Source organism: Phaenicophaeus curvirostris, chromosome 7 (assembly GCF_032191515.1).
Source record: "Phaenicophaeus curvirostris isolate KB17595 chromosome 7, BPBGC_Pcur_1.0, whole genome shotgun sequence".
NCBI lineage: Eukaryota > Metazoa > Chordata > Aves > Cuculiformes > Cuculidae > Phaenicophaeus > Phaenicophaeus curvirostris.
In genome coordinates this window covers 40,044,145-40,057,394 of record NC_091398.1, presented here as the reverse complement: position 1 = coordinate 40,057,394, position 13,250 = coordinate 40,044,145, and the positions used below count along the sequence as shown (strand labels likewise).

At 47.4% G+C, this 13,250-nt stretch overlaps 1 protein-coding gene across 5 annotated transcripts in view; it reads right to left on the bottom strand.

Annotated features, from left to right (window-relative positions):
* Positions 1 to 4,297: 4,297 nt before the first annotated feature.
* The window catches only part of LYPD6 (LY6/PLAUR domain containing 6), a 45,629-nt gene continuing 36,676 nt past the window's right edge, over positions 4,298 to 13,250 (bottom strand). For all 5 annotated transcript variants that reach the window (XM_069861824.1, XM_069861820.1, XM_069861823.1 and 2 more), the window contains exons 3-5: positions 11,990 to 12,088; positions 5,641 to 5,771; positions 4,298 to 4,706 (exon numbers count right to left, since the gene is read on the bottom strand). In XM_069861824.1, coding sequence (XP_069717925.1) covers positions 4,503 to 4,706; positions 5,641 to 5,771; positions 11,990 to 12,088 — 434 coding nt within the window. In that variant the 3' untranslated portion in view covers positions 4,298 to 4,502. The remainder of the gene's footprint in view (positions 4,707 to 5,640; positions 5,772 to 11,989; positions 12,089 to 13,250) is intronic.

Below are 13,250 nucleotides of genomic sequence, written 5' to 3'. Positions count from 1 at the left end.
TGTCCAATGGTCTTTTCTCCCGTGAAGGGGGAATATTGCTTGGCAAGTGTTTTTTTAAATCTAGAAGTACATAAAGTTTCAAGAATGTGGAAACATAGAGGTTGGTGATGAAGAACAAGATGAGAAGCCCCAGAGGTGCAGGAGTGAAGGGTATCTGTGTAGAGGTGTGGAAATGAAAACCAGTGTGTGAAGGGTAGGGGCAGGATCGTTGCTGACTTGGGGCAGGATGAGGGGTTTTTTTTCTCTTTACAAGTATGCTGCTAAGGATGAAAATGGTGATCTTACCTGGACTTAATCCAAAGTGTGGCATTGGAGTTTTAACCTGGCACCCAAACCTGAAATCCACGTAAAAACTGGGATTAAATAATAGTTGCAGACTGAGTGTGGCTTTTATCTCCCGTGGGCTGCTGTGGTGCCTTTAAAGTACTAACCCTTCACCTGGGCAGTGGCAATTCTTGCTCTTAATTTTTTTGCAGTCCGGCTCAGGCTGCTGTTTCAGGAGCTGCACAAACACAAAGGCCTCATTGGTGTGGAGTCTGATGGGGGAAAGCTAACGGGATTACGAGACTGAAATTTCATGCAGCTGGGTGTTATGCTTCACCGAGAAAGTAATCTCTCCTGCTAAACTTGCAGTGTCTGGCGGACGGGGAAAGCTTTACGGAAAGCAAATGCTGTCTGAGGGCTGGGCTTTTGGGGAGGGGGTTGTTTCTAGAAGAGACACAGCGATGTCCCATAGTGACTAAGTGATGACTGGTAGAAAATGTTGGGAAATTAACTTGTTGGAATGTATTTCCTCTGGAGAAAACCTAAAATTTTGGTAAGAGGGATGTTTTCAGGTGCCAAGCCATCATTTTGGTTGTGAAAATGCCATAGTATTTGTATATTAAGTATTTTTCCATTGTGTTTCCTGCTAGCTTTGCAGAGGTGTGGTGATACCATCTACCAGAAGCAGAGTTGAACTGGCTGGCAGTTTCTTGGGGTTGTTCAGGCTGGAGAAGAGACGGCTCTGAGGAGACCTTATAGTGACCTTCCAGTGCTGAAAGGGGCTCCAAGAAAGCTGGAGAGGGGCTGTTCACAAAGGCTTGGAGTGATAGAACAAGGGGCAATGGGTATAAACTGGAGAGGGGCAGAGTTAGACTAGACAGAAGGAAGAATTTCTTCATGATGAGAGTGGTGATGAGACCCTGGCCCAGGCTGCCCAGAGCAGGGGTGGCTGCCCCATCCCTGGAGGGGTTCAAGGCCAGGCTGGATGGGGCTTGGAGCCCCTGATCCAGTGGGAGGTGTCCCTGCCCAGGGCAGGGGAGTTGGAACTGGATGACCTTTATGGTCCCTTCCAACCTGAACTATTCTATGATGGCACTGATAGATTGTCAGCAGACACCTCACGCATCATCTGAATATTTAAAACATTTATTTATACAAATGTACAGCATTTACAAGAGTTAAAAAATTAGATCTTTAAAAGCACTATTGCATATAGAAAGCCTAAAAATAAATACGGTGCAGCTCACCATTTATGTGCTTTAAAAAACCCCAACATCTCCAGGGGCAGACGGGGCACAGCGACCTGGGAGGATCCTGTGCAGTTACCCTGCTTGCTCTCAGTCACCTTAATTTGCTCTTTTAAGCCCGATGTCCATAACCCTGGTAGCACAACCGGAGGTAGCAGCGCAGTTGGGCTGCGCTTACGTCCCTTTTGAAGAGCAGAGCTGTGCCCACCAGTTTAAAAGATTCGTGGATGAGGTTCTCGGAGATCTGGTTTAATGGTGAACAGGGATGATTGGACTCGAGCTCAAAGGTCTTTTCCAACCAAGCGATTCTATGATCTCCCTGCAGGTACCACACTGATGTTGTGGTAATGCTCCTTGAAGTGCAGCATCTTACAAAGAAACGCCCCCCTTCCTCTGGCTCAGCTCACACATTTATACCTATCTAGCTAGCTCAGAGTTACCACACCACAGCTTAGGCTTGGTGAGTTCTATTAAGTAATAATTAAACTGCAAAATATATTGAAAATAGAGGGAGGTGACATACAGAGAAGCCCAAAGGCACAGGCATAAACCTGAGTGTAGGCTACTGGCCTAGGGAGTCAGCTCAGGTCAGGAGCTTCTCTCTGCTGGCTGCATATCTTATTGACTGGCTCCTAACTGCAGGTGTTTAGCGAGGCCCAACATAAAACTATATACATCCTTATCAAAGCATTGAGCCGCCACCACCAGCATGAGAGAGCAGGGAGCTCCCCGCGAGGTGCTGCTGCTGGTCTGCGATACAGCCAGCAGCCTCAAGCCCATCTCAGGTGAACAGGTAAGGAAGATCTTCCCACATTCCCGTGCTTCCAGATCATGCCGGCTTCCCAACGTGCGTTCTCAAAGCACTTGTCCTGGATCCAGCCCTGATTTCACACAACAGCGCTGCCAACATGCTTGACTCTGCCTCAGGAGAGCAGCTGAACTGCTGAGGGAGGACCTTCCAGGCTTAAACTCTTCCTTTTTTGCAGGATAATAATAATAAATAAATATTTAAATTGCTGTTGGAGAAGTCCTAACACCTCATTCTCCCCCAACCCCTCCAGAGTGAGCGTCTCTGCTGGCCTTCCTCTGCTGGAGAAAGCTTGCAGGGAAGGGGGAAATGCCCCGTAAAGACTGCAGGGTAGGGTTTCTTCAGGTTCTCTAGAGATATTAAGTCTAACTTGCAGAAAATAGCAGATTGCAACTCCCCTCTTAATGCTAGCGATCTGTTAGCAAGTCACAGGAGAGCTGAAATGACGTCCAAACACATGGTTTGTCAGCGAGTGAGGTCACCCTTTGCTCAGGAAAGTTAGTTTTATATAAAAAGTTAAAAGTGAGGGAAGAAACAGTGTTTGCAGCTCATTTTTCACTAGGAATTATATATTCATTTTCAGAAACATCACTTGGCAAAACACGCTGAGGCTTCCAGCGTGCTTTTCTTCCCCAGAGAAGTCACCTGAAGCTAAGCTGGGAGCGCTGCCCTTGGTTCTCCTCCTCCTTTGCCTCCAATAAAACAACTCGTAGTGCAAGTAGAGTTCACTCCAAAGGCCACAGAGCTCGAGACAGCGCCTTGTGTGCTCAGATCTGCAGTTTTCCAGCTATCAAATGTATCCACCACAGATGCTGTGAGATGAGGGCTTGCTGGTCCCTTTCAAAGCACTGAAGGTATTTGCAAATCATTTGGATTCCAGCACTGGTTTCCTTCATTACCCTTTTTCAGAGCATAAGCAGAGCATAACTTGATAAAGCACAAGTTACCTTGGAGCACGACTAGCCAATAATTAATTTGTAAAAGAAGAACAATTTATGACTATAGTGGATTTTTTACAAAAAAAAAAAAAGCAACAAAGAATTAAGTATAAAAATGTTTGGTTTAACTTTAAAACAAGTCTTGGACACCCTGCTTTTATTCCTGACCCTGCAAAACCAAGAGGATTCTTTCTCAGTTGTGATGCAAAATATATATATTTTTTTTTAACGATAATTTATATATTACAGGCTTATGTGCTTGCAAAACAACCATTTTACCAGGCAATATCAGTATTAAGACTCTCTTAAATTCTTTAGATCCTACTCAACATACAAAAATAAATATTGCATACATGATTTTTGAGCAAAACAAGCAACGCCGGTCACCAAAATTCAGTTGTAGGTGGTAATAGTCCATACTCCCTAGCAGGAGTGAATTAAATAAAATAACAGAAGCTGTTCAAAATCAACTTTTTCTCAGGATTTAGGAGTAATTGCCAAGAGGTGAAACCATTCAGAACCCCAAAATCTGGCAGCAAGCAAACCTGGACACCCACTGGCTCTCTTTACGCTTTCCTCCTTGAGAGAGGGGGGTAAGGACCATACGCCCCCCTCCCCTCTCTAATTATGCTCTAACAACAGGATTTTTAGAGATTTTCTGGTTCGGTTTAGAAACCAAAGTGATTTTTCAGTGTGTGTTTTTGGAGGGGGCTCTTCCTACTGCTAGTGAATGACCTTGGAGGAAGCATCTGTGTGTGATGCTGGCCCGATCCAAGCTGCGGCTGCTCCTTTGCCCTCATCCCTCCCTGCCTCACGACACGCTCCTGCCCTCTCCGAGAGGAGGAGGAGATGTGGGAAGACTGCAAAGATAATACAGAGTCGGAATATCTACCCTACGTTCTCAGGTTAAGGAGACACTGGAGTTAGTGCTGTGACAAAGCATAACGAGTCCCAAATGGGTAAGTGATGACAGTAGCAGCTGGCAATGATATAGGACATTTAAATAACACTTCTTCATCAAGGAAAGACACATTAAGAAAAGCCATTGGTCTCAGCGATGGATTTGGGGAACGTTTGTCTTCAGAAAACAGTAGAGAAACTCTGGTTTTTACCCCTTCTACATCCCAGGCTCGCTAGTTCATCGTTTACGTAAAATAAGGAGGAAAAGGAGTCTTTCGAAGACAACTCCAAAGCGCAGGCTCCGGAGGGAGAGGTTGAATGTCCCTGCAGATGTTCTCACCCAGCTCAGCTGGCCGGCCCCGCGGCGTGTGGCAGCGTGACCCAGCGCTGTGACATCAACCCCAGCCAGAGACACGCCGTGGTCAGCAGGGCGGGATGTGAAAGTCTCTGTGTTTTGTTGAGGGGGGAGAGGGTTGTAAACACGGCGTCTGTTGTGTTCCTGGGTAGGGGCAAGTTGCAGATGCTTCCTTCGCAGCAGGAGGTGCAGATCTGGAAGAAAGAACTTGGTTATTTGCAAAATAACAGGCTGAGAGAGTTGGGGTTGTTCAGCCTGGAGAAGAAAAGGCTCCAGGGAGGGCTTAGAGCAGCTTCCAGTGCTGCAAGGGGCTCCAGGAGAGCTGGGGAGGGGCTCTGGATCAGGGAGAGGACAAGGGGAAATGATTTTAAGGGACCTTAAAGCCCATCCAGTCCCACACCTCCCACTGGATCAGGGGCTCCAAGCCCCATCCAGCCTGGCCTTGAACCCCTCCAGGGATGGGGCAGCCACCCCTGCTCTGGGCAGCCTGGGCCAGGGTCTCCCCACCCTCACAGCAAAACATTTCTCACTAATATCTCATCTCAATCTCCCCTCTTCCAGCTTTCAGCCATTCCCCTCGTCCTCTCCCTGCCATCCCTGATCCAGAGCCCCTCCCCAGCTTTCCTGCAGCCCCTTTCAGTCTTGGAAGGAGTACTTCAGTACTTTTACTTTTAACCTGCTGGAGGTCAAAAAGGTCATTTATTTGCCTTCAGCAAAATCTTTACTAAATTAACTGCTGGATTCAGATAGAACGTGTCTGCTCCAAAGGTTTCAGGGCTTTCCCCCGACCCATTTCAATAAGAAAACGAAGAGATGGTTGGTGGGTACCTGTGGTGGAGCAAAGGCCACCAAACACACTGCAGTTCTGCAGCACTCCTGAGCCAGAAGGGAGAGGTTTGCTCCCCTGAGCTGCTGCCAGGAGAGCTATTTAAAGAGGTCATTATTTTGTTCTGAGATAGGTTAGCCCTTTGTTTCTGTAAATGGAAACGAGCTGGATCTCGTTAAGAAGAGAAACTTCATTTTTGGCCACGCTGGTTTACCCACGGAACCAGTCAGACTTCCAGCAGAGGCCAGAAGGTTCTGCCCAGTTTTTGTAGGGGAGAAAAAAAGCAACTTCTTATCCTTTACCTTGTATTCTTCATGCTTTATATACGTGCACCCCGTAGACAGGCAGTCCTCTAACGGCACACAGCGCTTGGTGACGGAGACGCTCTCGCCCGTGGCTTTCATCATGTGTTGGCTAAAGCAGTATCGTGTTCCTAGAAAGAAAGAAGAATGCGTTTACCTATTAAATTCAAGTTTTGTGGGAGCCTGTAAATGGGAAGAAATGTCTTAGATTTCTTCTTAGATCTTAAGATGTAACAGGAGAAATTTGGCATAGTTATTGCAAGATATAAATGTCACTAAGCACAGACACACACACTCCCCTCCAAGCTCTGGTGCAAACCTGAGGTTGCAAAGCACTCTGGAACACGGAGATTTCTTCTCAGTACTCCTCATCATAGAATCCCAAGGTTGGGAAAGACCTTTGAGACCATCAAGTCCAACTGTACCTGTCTGCTACTAAATTATATCACTAAGAACTCCATCTACCCATCTTCTAAACCCCTCCAGGGATGGGGGCTCCACCACCTCCCTGGGAAGCCTCTGCCAGGGCCTGGGAACTCTTTCCGAGAAGAAATCATTCCTGATGTCCAGTCTAAACCTTTGAACTAATCAAAACTACTGTGGGTCTCTGTGTTACAGACAAACACGCACACTTGGATAATCAAGGGAGGGAGGTTCAAATAAGCATCCAAATCTTGCACACTTAGTTTTACAAGGATTCCCTTAATAAAAGAGAATATTTGCAATATCCATTTATGGCTGAAGCTAACCTTTGTTTGTATAGGTTTAATTTAACCTTTGTTTGTATAGGTTTAATTTTTTCCTAGCTTCACACACAATCATTAATTCTTTAGAATTACCTTAAAACACGACCCATTGCAGATGCCCCTTTCCTTATATCCTAACAGCCCACGCAAGCTGTCCTCGATGCTCACGCTCCGCTCCCAGCTCAGAGAAGCTCCTTCACCCTCCCCTCATTTTTATCATCTATAAAATAATGCTGAAACACCAGCAGAACAGTTGGAAGGTTTTATGTTTTTCTGTTTCCCAGTCTTTGGGAAAAGCACCACGAAATGGACTGTCCCCGCAGTATTCCCAGTGCATCTTCTGCACGCTTCTCCTGTGGGCTCCACCATCTCCAAGGAAGACCATTCCCCTCCTTTTTCTTTTTTTTTTAAGATGTTCCTCTCGTGCCGCTTGTAAAACAGATAGAAAATTCAGACCAGAACGAATTGTAAACGCTGTGGTCACCCTCAGGCTTGAAGGAGTTGAGGATTATTTCATGCTTTGGTCATCAGAAGGAAGATGAAGGTGCCGTTCCCTTTCCTAGAGGAAAACTGGATTTTCAACATGGGAAACGTGCCATTATATAGTTCTACTCTAAATTATACCTTGCTTCTTATTAATCAACCTTATTATTAATAAAATCGTTGCTTTCACAGGGGAGTGTAATTAATTTAAAGTGAACATTCCTGTTCAGCCCCCATCTCTGCTGGGCAAAGCCCTTGTGTACTTCTCATCTTTTAGGCATTCGGCCACAGGCGAGCGAGATTGCTGGTCGAACACATTATCTATGAGGCAATAAAACCCCTCAGACATCTGTAGCATCTTTGACCTGCTCTTAACTCGAGTGCGATATCCACAGCAAATAGACTTATCACCAGAGCCTGGAGGTGCTTGGTGTGCTGTCTTCCTTCAAACCAGCCGGGGCTGCAACACACACAGTGCTTAATGACTTTTCCAGGCTCTCCAGCCCTAAGAAGCTCACGGTTTTACCCCAAGGGGAGTAACTCTGGGCATGCATCACTGGAATCATAGAACCATAGAATCACCAGGTTGGAAAAGACCCACCGGATCATCGAGTCCAACCATTCCCATCAATCACTAAACCATGTCCCTCAGCACCTCGTCCATGTGTCCCTTAAACCCCTCCAGGGAAGGTGATTCAACCCCCTCCCTGGGCAGCCTCTGCCAAGGACCAATGACCCTTTCCATGAAAATTTTTTTCCTAATGTCGAGCTGTATTTCTGCTGCAACAGCTTTGTCTGTGCAGCAGAGCTCGGCCCTGACAGCTCCCAGATGGAACAAATAAAGCTCATAGTGCCCTATAACTCTTTTAAGGCTGTTTCATTCTTTCTTCCATGTGTGTTTTTAGAAAATACTGTGCAATCATCATGGAGACGTGTATTTATCCCTGCACCGAGGAACCAAGCATTGCTTCTGGCCATCATCTCCTGCAAGGCAGGGCTGCAGATGCAGAGCGAGTCCACAATAAGCAACAAGATCCACTCATTCAGATTAATATTAAACTTCTGCACTGCTTTCTGGTCTGCCTTGCGTCTCAGAGGAGGGTGGGTGTGATGATGACAGGTGCTATGAGAAGGACTGGCCAGAACGAAGTGCAGAAGTTTAACATTAACCTGAGCGAGTGGATCGTGTTGCTTATTGTGGACTTGCTCTGCAGCAATAACCAAGAAATTCAGTCATAGAATCACTGAGGTTGGAAAACACCTCTAAGATCATCAAGTCCAACCATCAACCCAACCCCATTGTGCCTATTAAACCATGTCCTGAAGTGGCCCATCTCCACGTCTTTTGAACCCCTCCAGGGATGGGGACTCCACCACTGTCCTGGGCAGCCTCTAGCAGTGCTTCACCACTCTTTCAGTATTTTTCCCAATATCCACTCAAAAACTCCCCTGGCACAACTTCAGGACATTTCTTCTCATCCTTGTCCCTTGTTGTCTTTGAGAAGAAACCAGCACCCACCTCACCACAACCGCCTTTCAGGAGCTGCAGAGAGCGATGAGGTCTCCCCTCAGCCTCCTCTTCTCCAGATTAACCAAGCTCAGTTCCCTCAGCCACTCCTCGTAACGCTTGTGCTCCAGATCCCTCACCAGCTTCGTTGCCTTTGTCTGGACGTGCTCCAGCACTTCAGCATCCTTGTACCCACAACAGACCTTCAGTCTTGACCTGCCAGGAGTGATGCTGAACCACAGCACCTTCTCCATGGGGTCCACCTCATGGGCACCCTGCTGCACCCTTGAAGGGAGCACAAATGAAGAAAGCAGCTATTGAATCCAGAAATCACGGTGCAGACAGACAAAGTGTAAGCAAACCAGCCCTGCACACTGAGACCCAGCAAGACTGGTACGTCTTTCCAACCGGAGAAAGTTGTCCTCTTCGATTTAAACCGAGTAGGGAAACACTGAATCTGTTCTTCCAAAGGGCCCAGAGTCACACGTTGACTTTTGAGAGCCTGTTTCCCAGATTACAGCCTCTAACAGTGCTTTCAGGTGCCACCTGCAGTGGCAGGAACGTCACCGTGGTGGTTGCCATCATCACAACGTCAACCTGCCCCCAGGCACTCCAAAAATAGAGCACTGGGAGTATTTTGAGTGCCTTATTTGCATACAAATTGGATCACTAACACATTTTCTGCTTGAGCTGTAGCTAATAAATAACAGCAAACAAGGTTAAAGCTCAGCAGGATGCCTGCTTTCCAAGAAATGCTTCTTCTAATCTCTCTTCAATGCAAGGATTCATGTTTTTACTCTCCATTATAATGTATTTTGTTACACATAGAATGTGGTTGCCTCTAAGTCCTACTTAATAATTAATGAAAATATTTTTGTTTGCTCGGTTTCAATGGCACTGCATTTAAAAATAATAATAATAGCATATACCAGCATGGAATTTTCTCATTTTCTCCCACCAAGCAAACCAAGAAGGGTTCAGATCACTGCAGCGAGAGAGGCAACACCATCATCATGCCCCTCTGGCTTCCAGAGATAAGGTAACTATCTGAGCAGATAACCCTGGCTCCTGGAGTCACTCCTCAAACCTGAGCTTGCATTTCTGTGGCTTCCTTACACACGCTCGAAATCGCATTGGAAAATGAAAGCAACTAAATAAAAAAGCTGAATTAATGAAAGCTTTCTGCTGTGGAGTTGTGGTGGATGGAAAGCTGAGAGATACCAGCAGAAGGTGCAGGGGATGAGGGATCCCAAGGCACCAGGTGATTTCTGCAGAGCGGGGAGCAAGGGCACCATCAGCTTTGCTTCCACTGCCGCAGAATGAGGAACATTTAAGCCACAGTGCCCGCCCCCTTCCCCAGATGTTCTGAAATACGGTGACTGCTCACCCAACAACTTTTCCTTCCTGGCTTCCATCACACCAGCAGCAAGAGGATCCGTGCTGCAGGCAGAGCTCTGCTCCAGCCCCAGAGCAACACGGGGTTAGAGCAGCCTGGGCACCGATGGGTCGTGCTTTGGGTACAACATTATCAAATCCCTCCAGTTTAGGAAGATGAGAAGTCTTCAGTGCTGAGGATTAAAGATAGGTTCAGATTTCCAGCTAGTCCCTTCTCACGGATCAAACTCCAGTCTTGCTTCATGAACCAGCAGGCAGGAGGGCTGGTGACCCAAACTACTGAGAGAGCTGGGGGTGTTCAGCATGGAGAAGAGGAGGCTGAAGGGAGACCTCATTGCTCTCTGCAACTACCTGAGAGGAGGTTGTGGAGAGGAGGGAAGCTGGGCTCTTCTCCCAAGTGACGGGGGACAGGACGAGAGGGAATGGCCTCAAGCTCCACCAGGGGAGGTTCAGGCTGGACATTAGGAAAAAAGGTTTCATGGAAAGGGTCATTGGTCCCTGGCAGAGGCTGCCCAGGGAGGGGGTTGAGTCACCTTCCCTGGAGGGGTTTAAGGGGTGGGTGGACAAGGCACTGAGGGACATGGTTTAGTATTTGAAAGGAATGGTTGGACTCGATGATCCGATCGGTCTTTTCCAACCTGGTGATTCTATGGTTCTGATTCTATGATTCTATACCAGCTCTGGTCAGGATGGACACAGCTGATGAGTTACAGACACACCAAAGCATGGTTTTCCCCTCCCCTCAACAGCCATTAAGTACTAACTTTTCTTTCCAGATTGGTTTATCTGTTTTGCTCAAGTCATTCCTGTTGGTTGTTACTAAAGAGAGATCTTGGAGCGACTCCTGTCTCCTTGCACAGTGACCGACAGGTAATGCTGTCGTTAGCCATTTAATTACCACCTACTCCTATCCAAACAGGGAGCGTCTCTGAACACTGGTGTCGTCTGATGCCAGCCAGCCTCAGCTCTTTTATCATTGTCGTTTTGCTGATTTGAGCTCAAAGAAAATAAATTGTCAGACAGATAACACGCTCAACACAGGCTGCAAACACAGCTGGTTTGTCCCTGCAGTACGGGTTACAGTCTTTCTCTTTCCAAAATAAATATTTTCTGAGGGCACATGTGATGCCCAGCAACAGACCACAGACATCCTGGAGAGATGTTGAAACTCAGACTACAGAAAGCAGGAGGGGAGCGGTGAGCCCAGCAGCATCTCCTGCCTGCATCACCCCAGTTGCCTCCTGCCACACGCTGTTCCCACATCAGTGAGGACACAGTCCACATCCAACCCATGTCCAGGACTTCATCATAGAATCACTTGGTTGGAAAAGACCTTTGAGATGGTAGAGTCCAACCGTCCCTGTCCACTACTAAACCAGATCCCTGAACACCTCATCCACCCGTCATTTAAACCCCTCCAGGGATGGGGACTTCACCAGCACCCTGGGCAGGCTCTGCCAGGGCCCAAGAACCCTTCCTGCGAAGACGTTCTTCCTGATGTCTGATCTGAACCTGCCCTGGTGCCACTTGAGGCCATTCCCTCCCATCCTACCTCCTGTCACTTGGGAGAACAGCCCAGCACCCACGTTGCTACAACGTCCTTCCAAGCAGTTGTAGACAGCGATAAGCTCTCCCCTCAGCCTCCTTTTCTCAGTCCTCAGAGGCTGCAGACAATCTTTAATGCTTGTGAGAGTCTCAAAAAGAGCAGCTGTAAGGCAGTGGGATCTCCGTGATACCTTCACCTGATATTTGGGTGCGTGTACCCCAAAGTCCTTTCTGAGCTGCTCCCAACTACAGATTCCGATGGGATTTATGAGCCCAAAACACTGAACATATCGTTACACCAGACAAAAGGAGTGGGCTTGTACCATAGGGGAGGGGAAGGAACAAAGCAAGAACTGGTCCCGTACTCACCAGTAAGAGAAATACAGCCCTTAACTAAATGTCAGCCTGATTTAATTTCCAGCTGAGCTAGAGGAGCACAAGGAGAAGATGAAAGTCCTAGACTTCATCCACCACAGAGACAGAAAAGCTTAAAGGATTACTCGTATCGCTTACACATCTTTCTTGTCGAGGAGGCTTACGAGCAGGGGCAGCGATCACCAGCATCCCAGCACACACAAGGAGGAACAGGGGCTCAGAGCCGTCCCTGCGCTGGGGACAGCGAGCACTTGTCATCGCGTGGGTTTAAATTAAACGCTAGCATGCAGCTGGTTACCTCTTGGACAATAGACATCCGGAGCCCATCGGTTGCATTCGTAATTATCTGCTGCCTTTTCACAGGTGAAACATTTAAATCCGTGAGGATACGGCGTGGCTGAAAGGAATAGACAATATACAGTTAAATGAGCCAATTAATCCTGTTCTGCTATGCCTCGCAGAGACACACAGCAGCGTTTGTTCTCTTCTGATGGGTCTTGTACAAATACACCTGTCGACTTCATCAAGTTGGTAGTGATTTGTAAAAACCCTCTCACCAGTGGAGGTGCAGAAAAGGCACAGACAGACACAATAAGGACTCAGTTCAGCCCTATTCACATGGCAAAAGTGCCCACTGCTGACTTCAAAGGGAGTTAATGCGAGCAAGGACAACTTACTCTGTGGGTATCAGAGCTCACATCCAATACGGCTACTTTATTATGCTGATAACAAAATATCAGATGGATTAAAATTCTCCTGGAAGCTGTCCCACCAAGGAAACAAGCTGCCCCTTTGGAAGGCAGGCTGGTGTCCCCAAAGGAAAGGAAAATCAATTTGCCGACCCTCAGGTTTTTAACAGCAGACTCCATCCTAATTTATCTTGCCAAGCGAGGAGCTTAACTTCTTAAGTGGTCTCCTGGCAGGGCTTCTGTAGCGCATTCAATCCATCTCCAAGATGCTGCCACCTTCTCAGAAGCCAAATGGTGAACAGGTCACGTTTATCTCCATGGGGCAAAGTAAGATGAACCTCGTCGGTCCTGCAGGCCACGTCTCACCTCTCCCTCCTCCTCACACCCACTGGCTCTGGACCAGGCCCAGTTTGGGTACAAGAGGCAAAGCAAGAGGTATTTACTGCTTGTTGTCCCAGGTTGCTCAGGGTGAGGGCCACCAAGACCCCCAGAGCACCTCTGGTGGGCTCCCACAAGGAGCAGCTCAAGCCTGGACAACACAGCAGCACTAATTAAATTGGCTTGTCTCACCCTGAACCACTAACAGGTTTCATTTATGGCATGAACCCATGCCAGGGGGGTTGGAACAGGATGATCTTTAAGGTCCCTTCCAACCCCAACCATTCTATGATTCTGTACACCAGGAATTTTTGTCTTGCTTGTACAGAATATAAATTTTTCAGCCGAATTCAGAAGGGCAGTGAGTCCCCTTGAGGAGCAGATGGCAGGGAGAGCTTTGCAAGTGCCCTCTTTTGTAGAGTTAATTACGTTTGTATCTGATGAAGTGAATAGACTAGGGCAAGGAGAGCCCACAGGAGATCTGAAGATGCA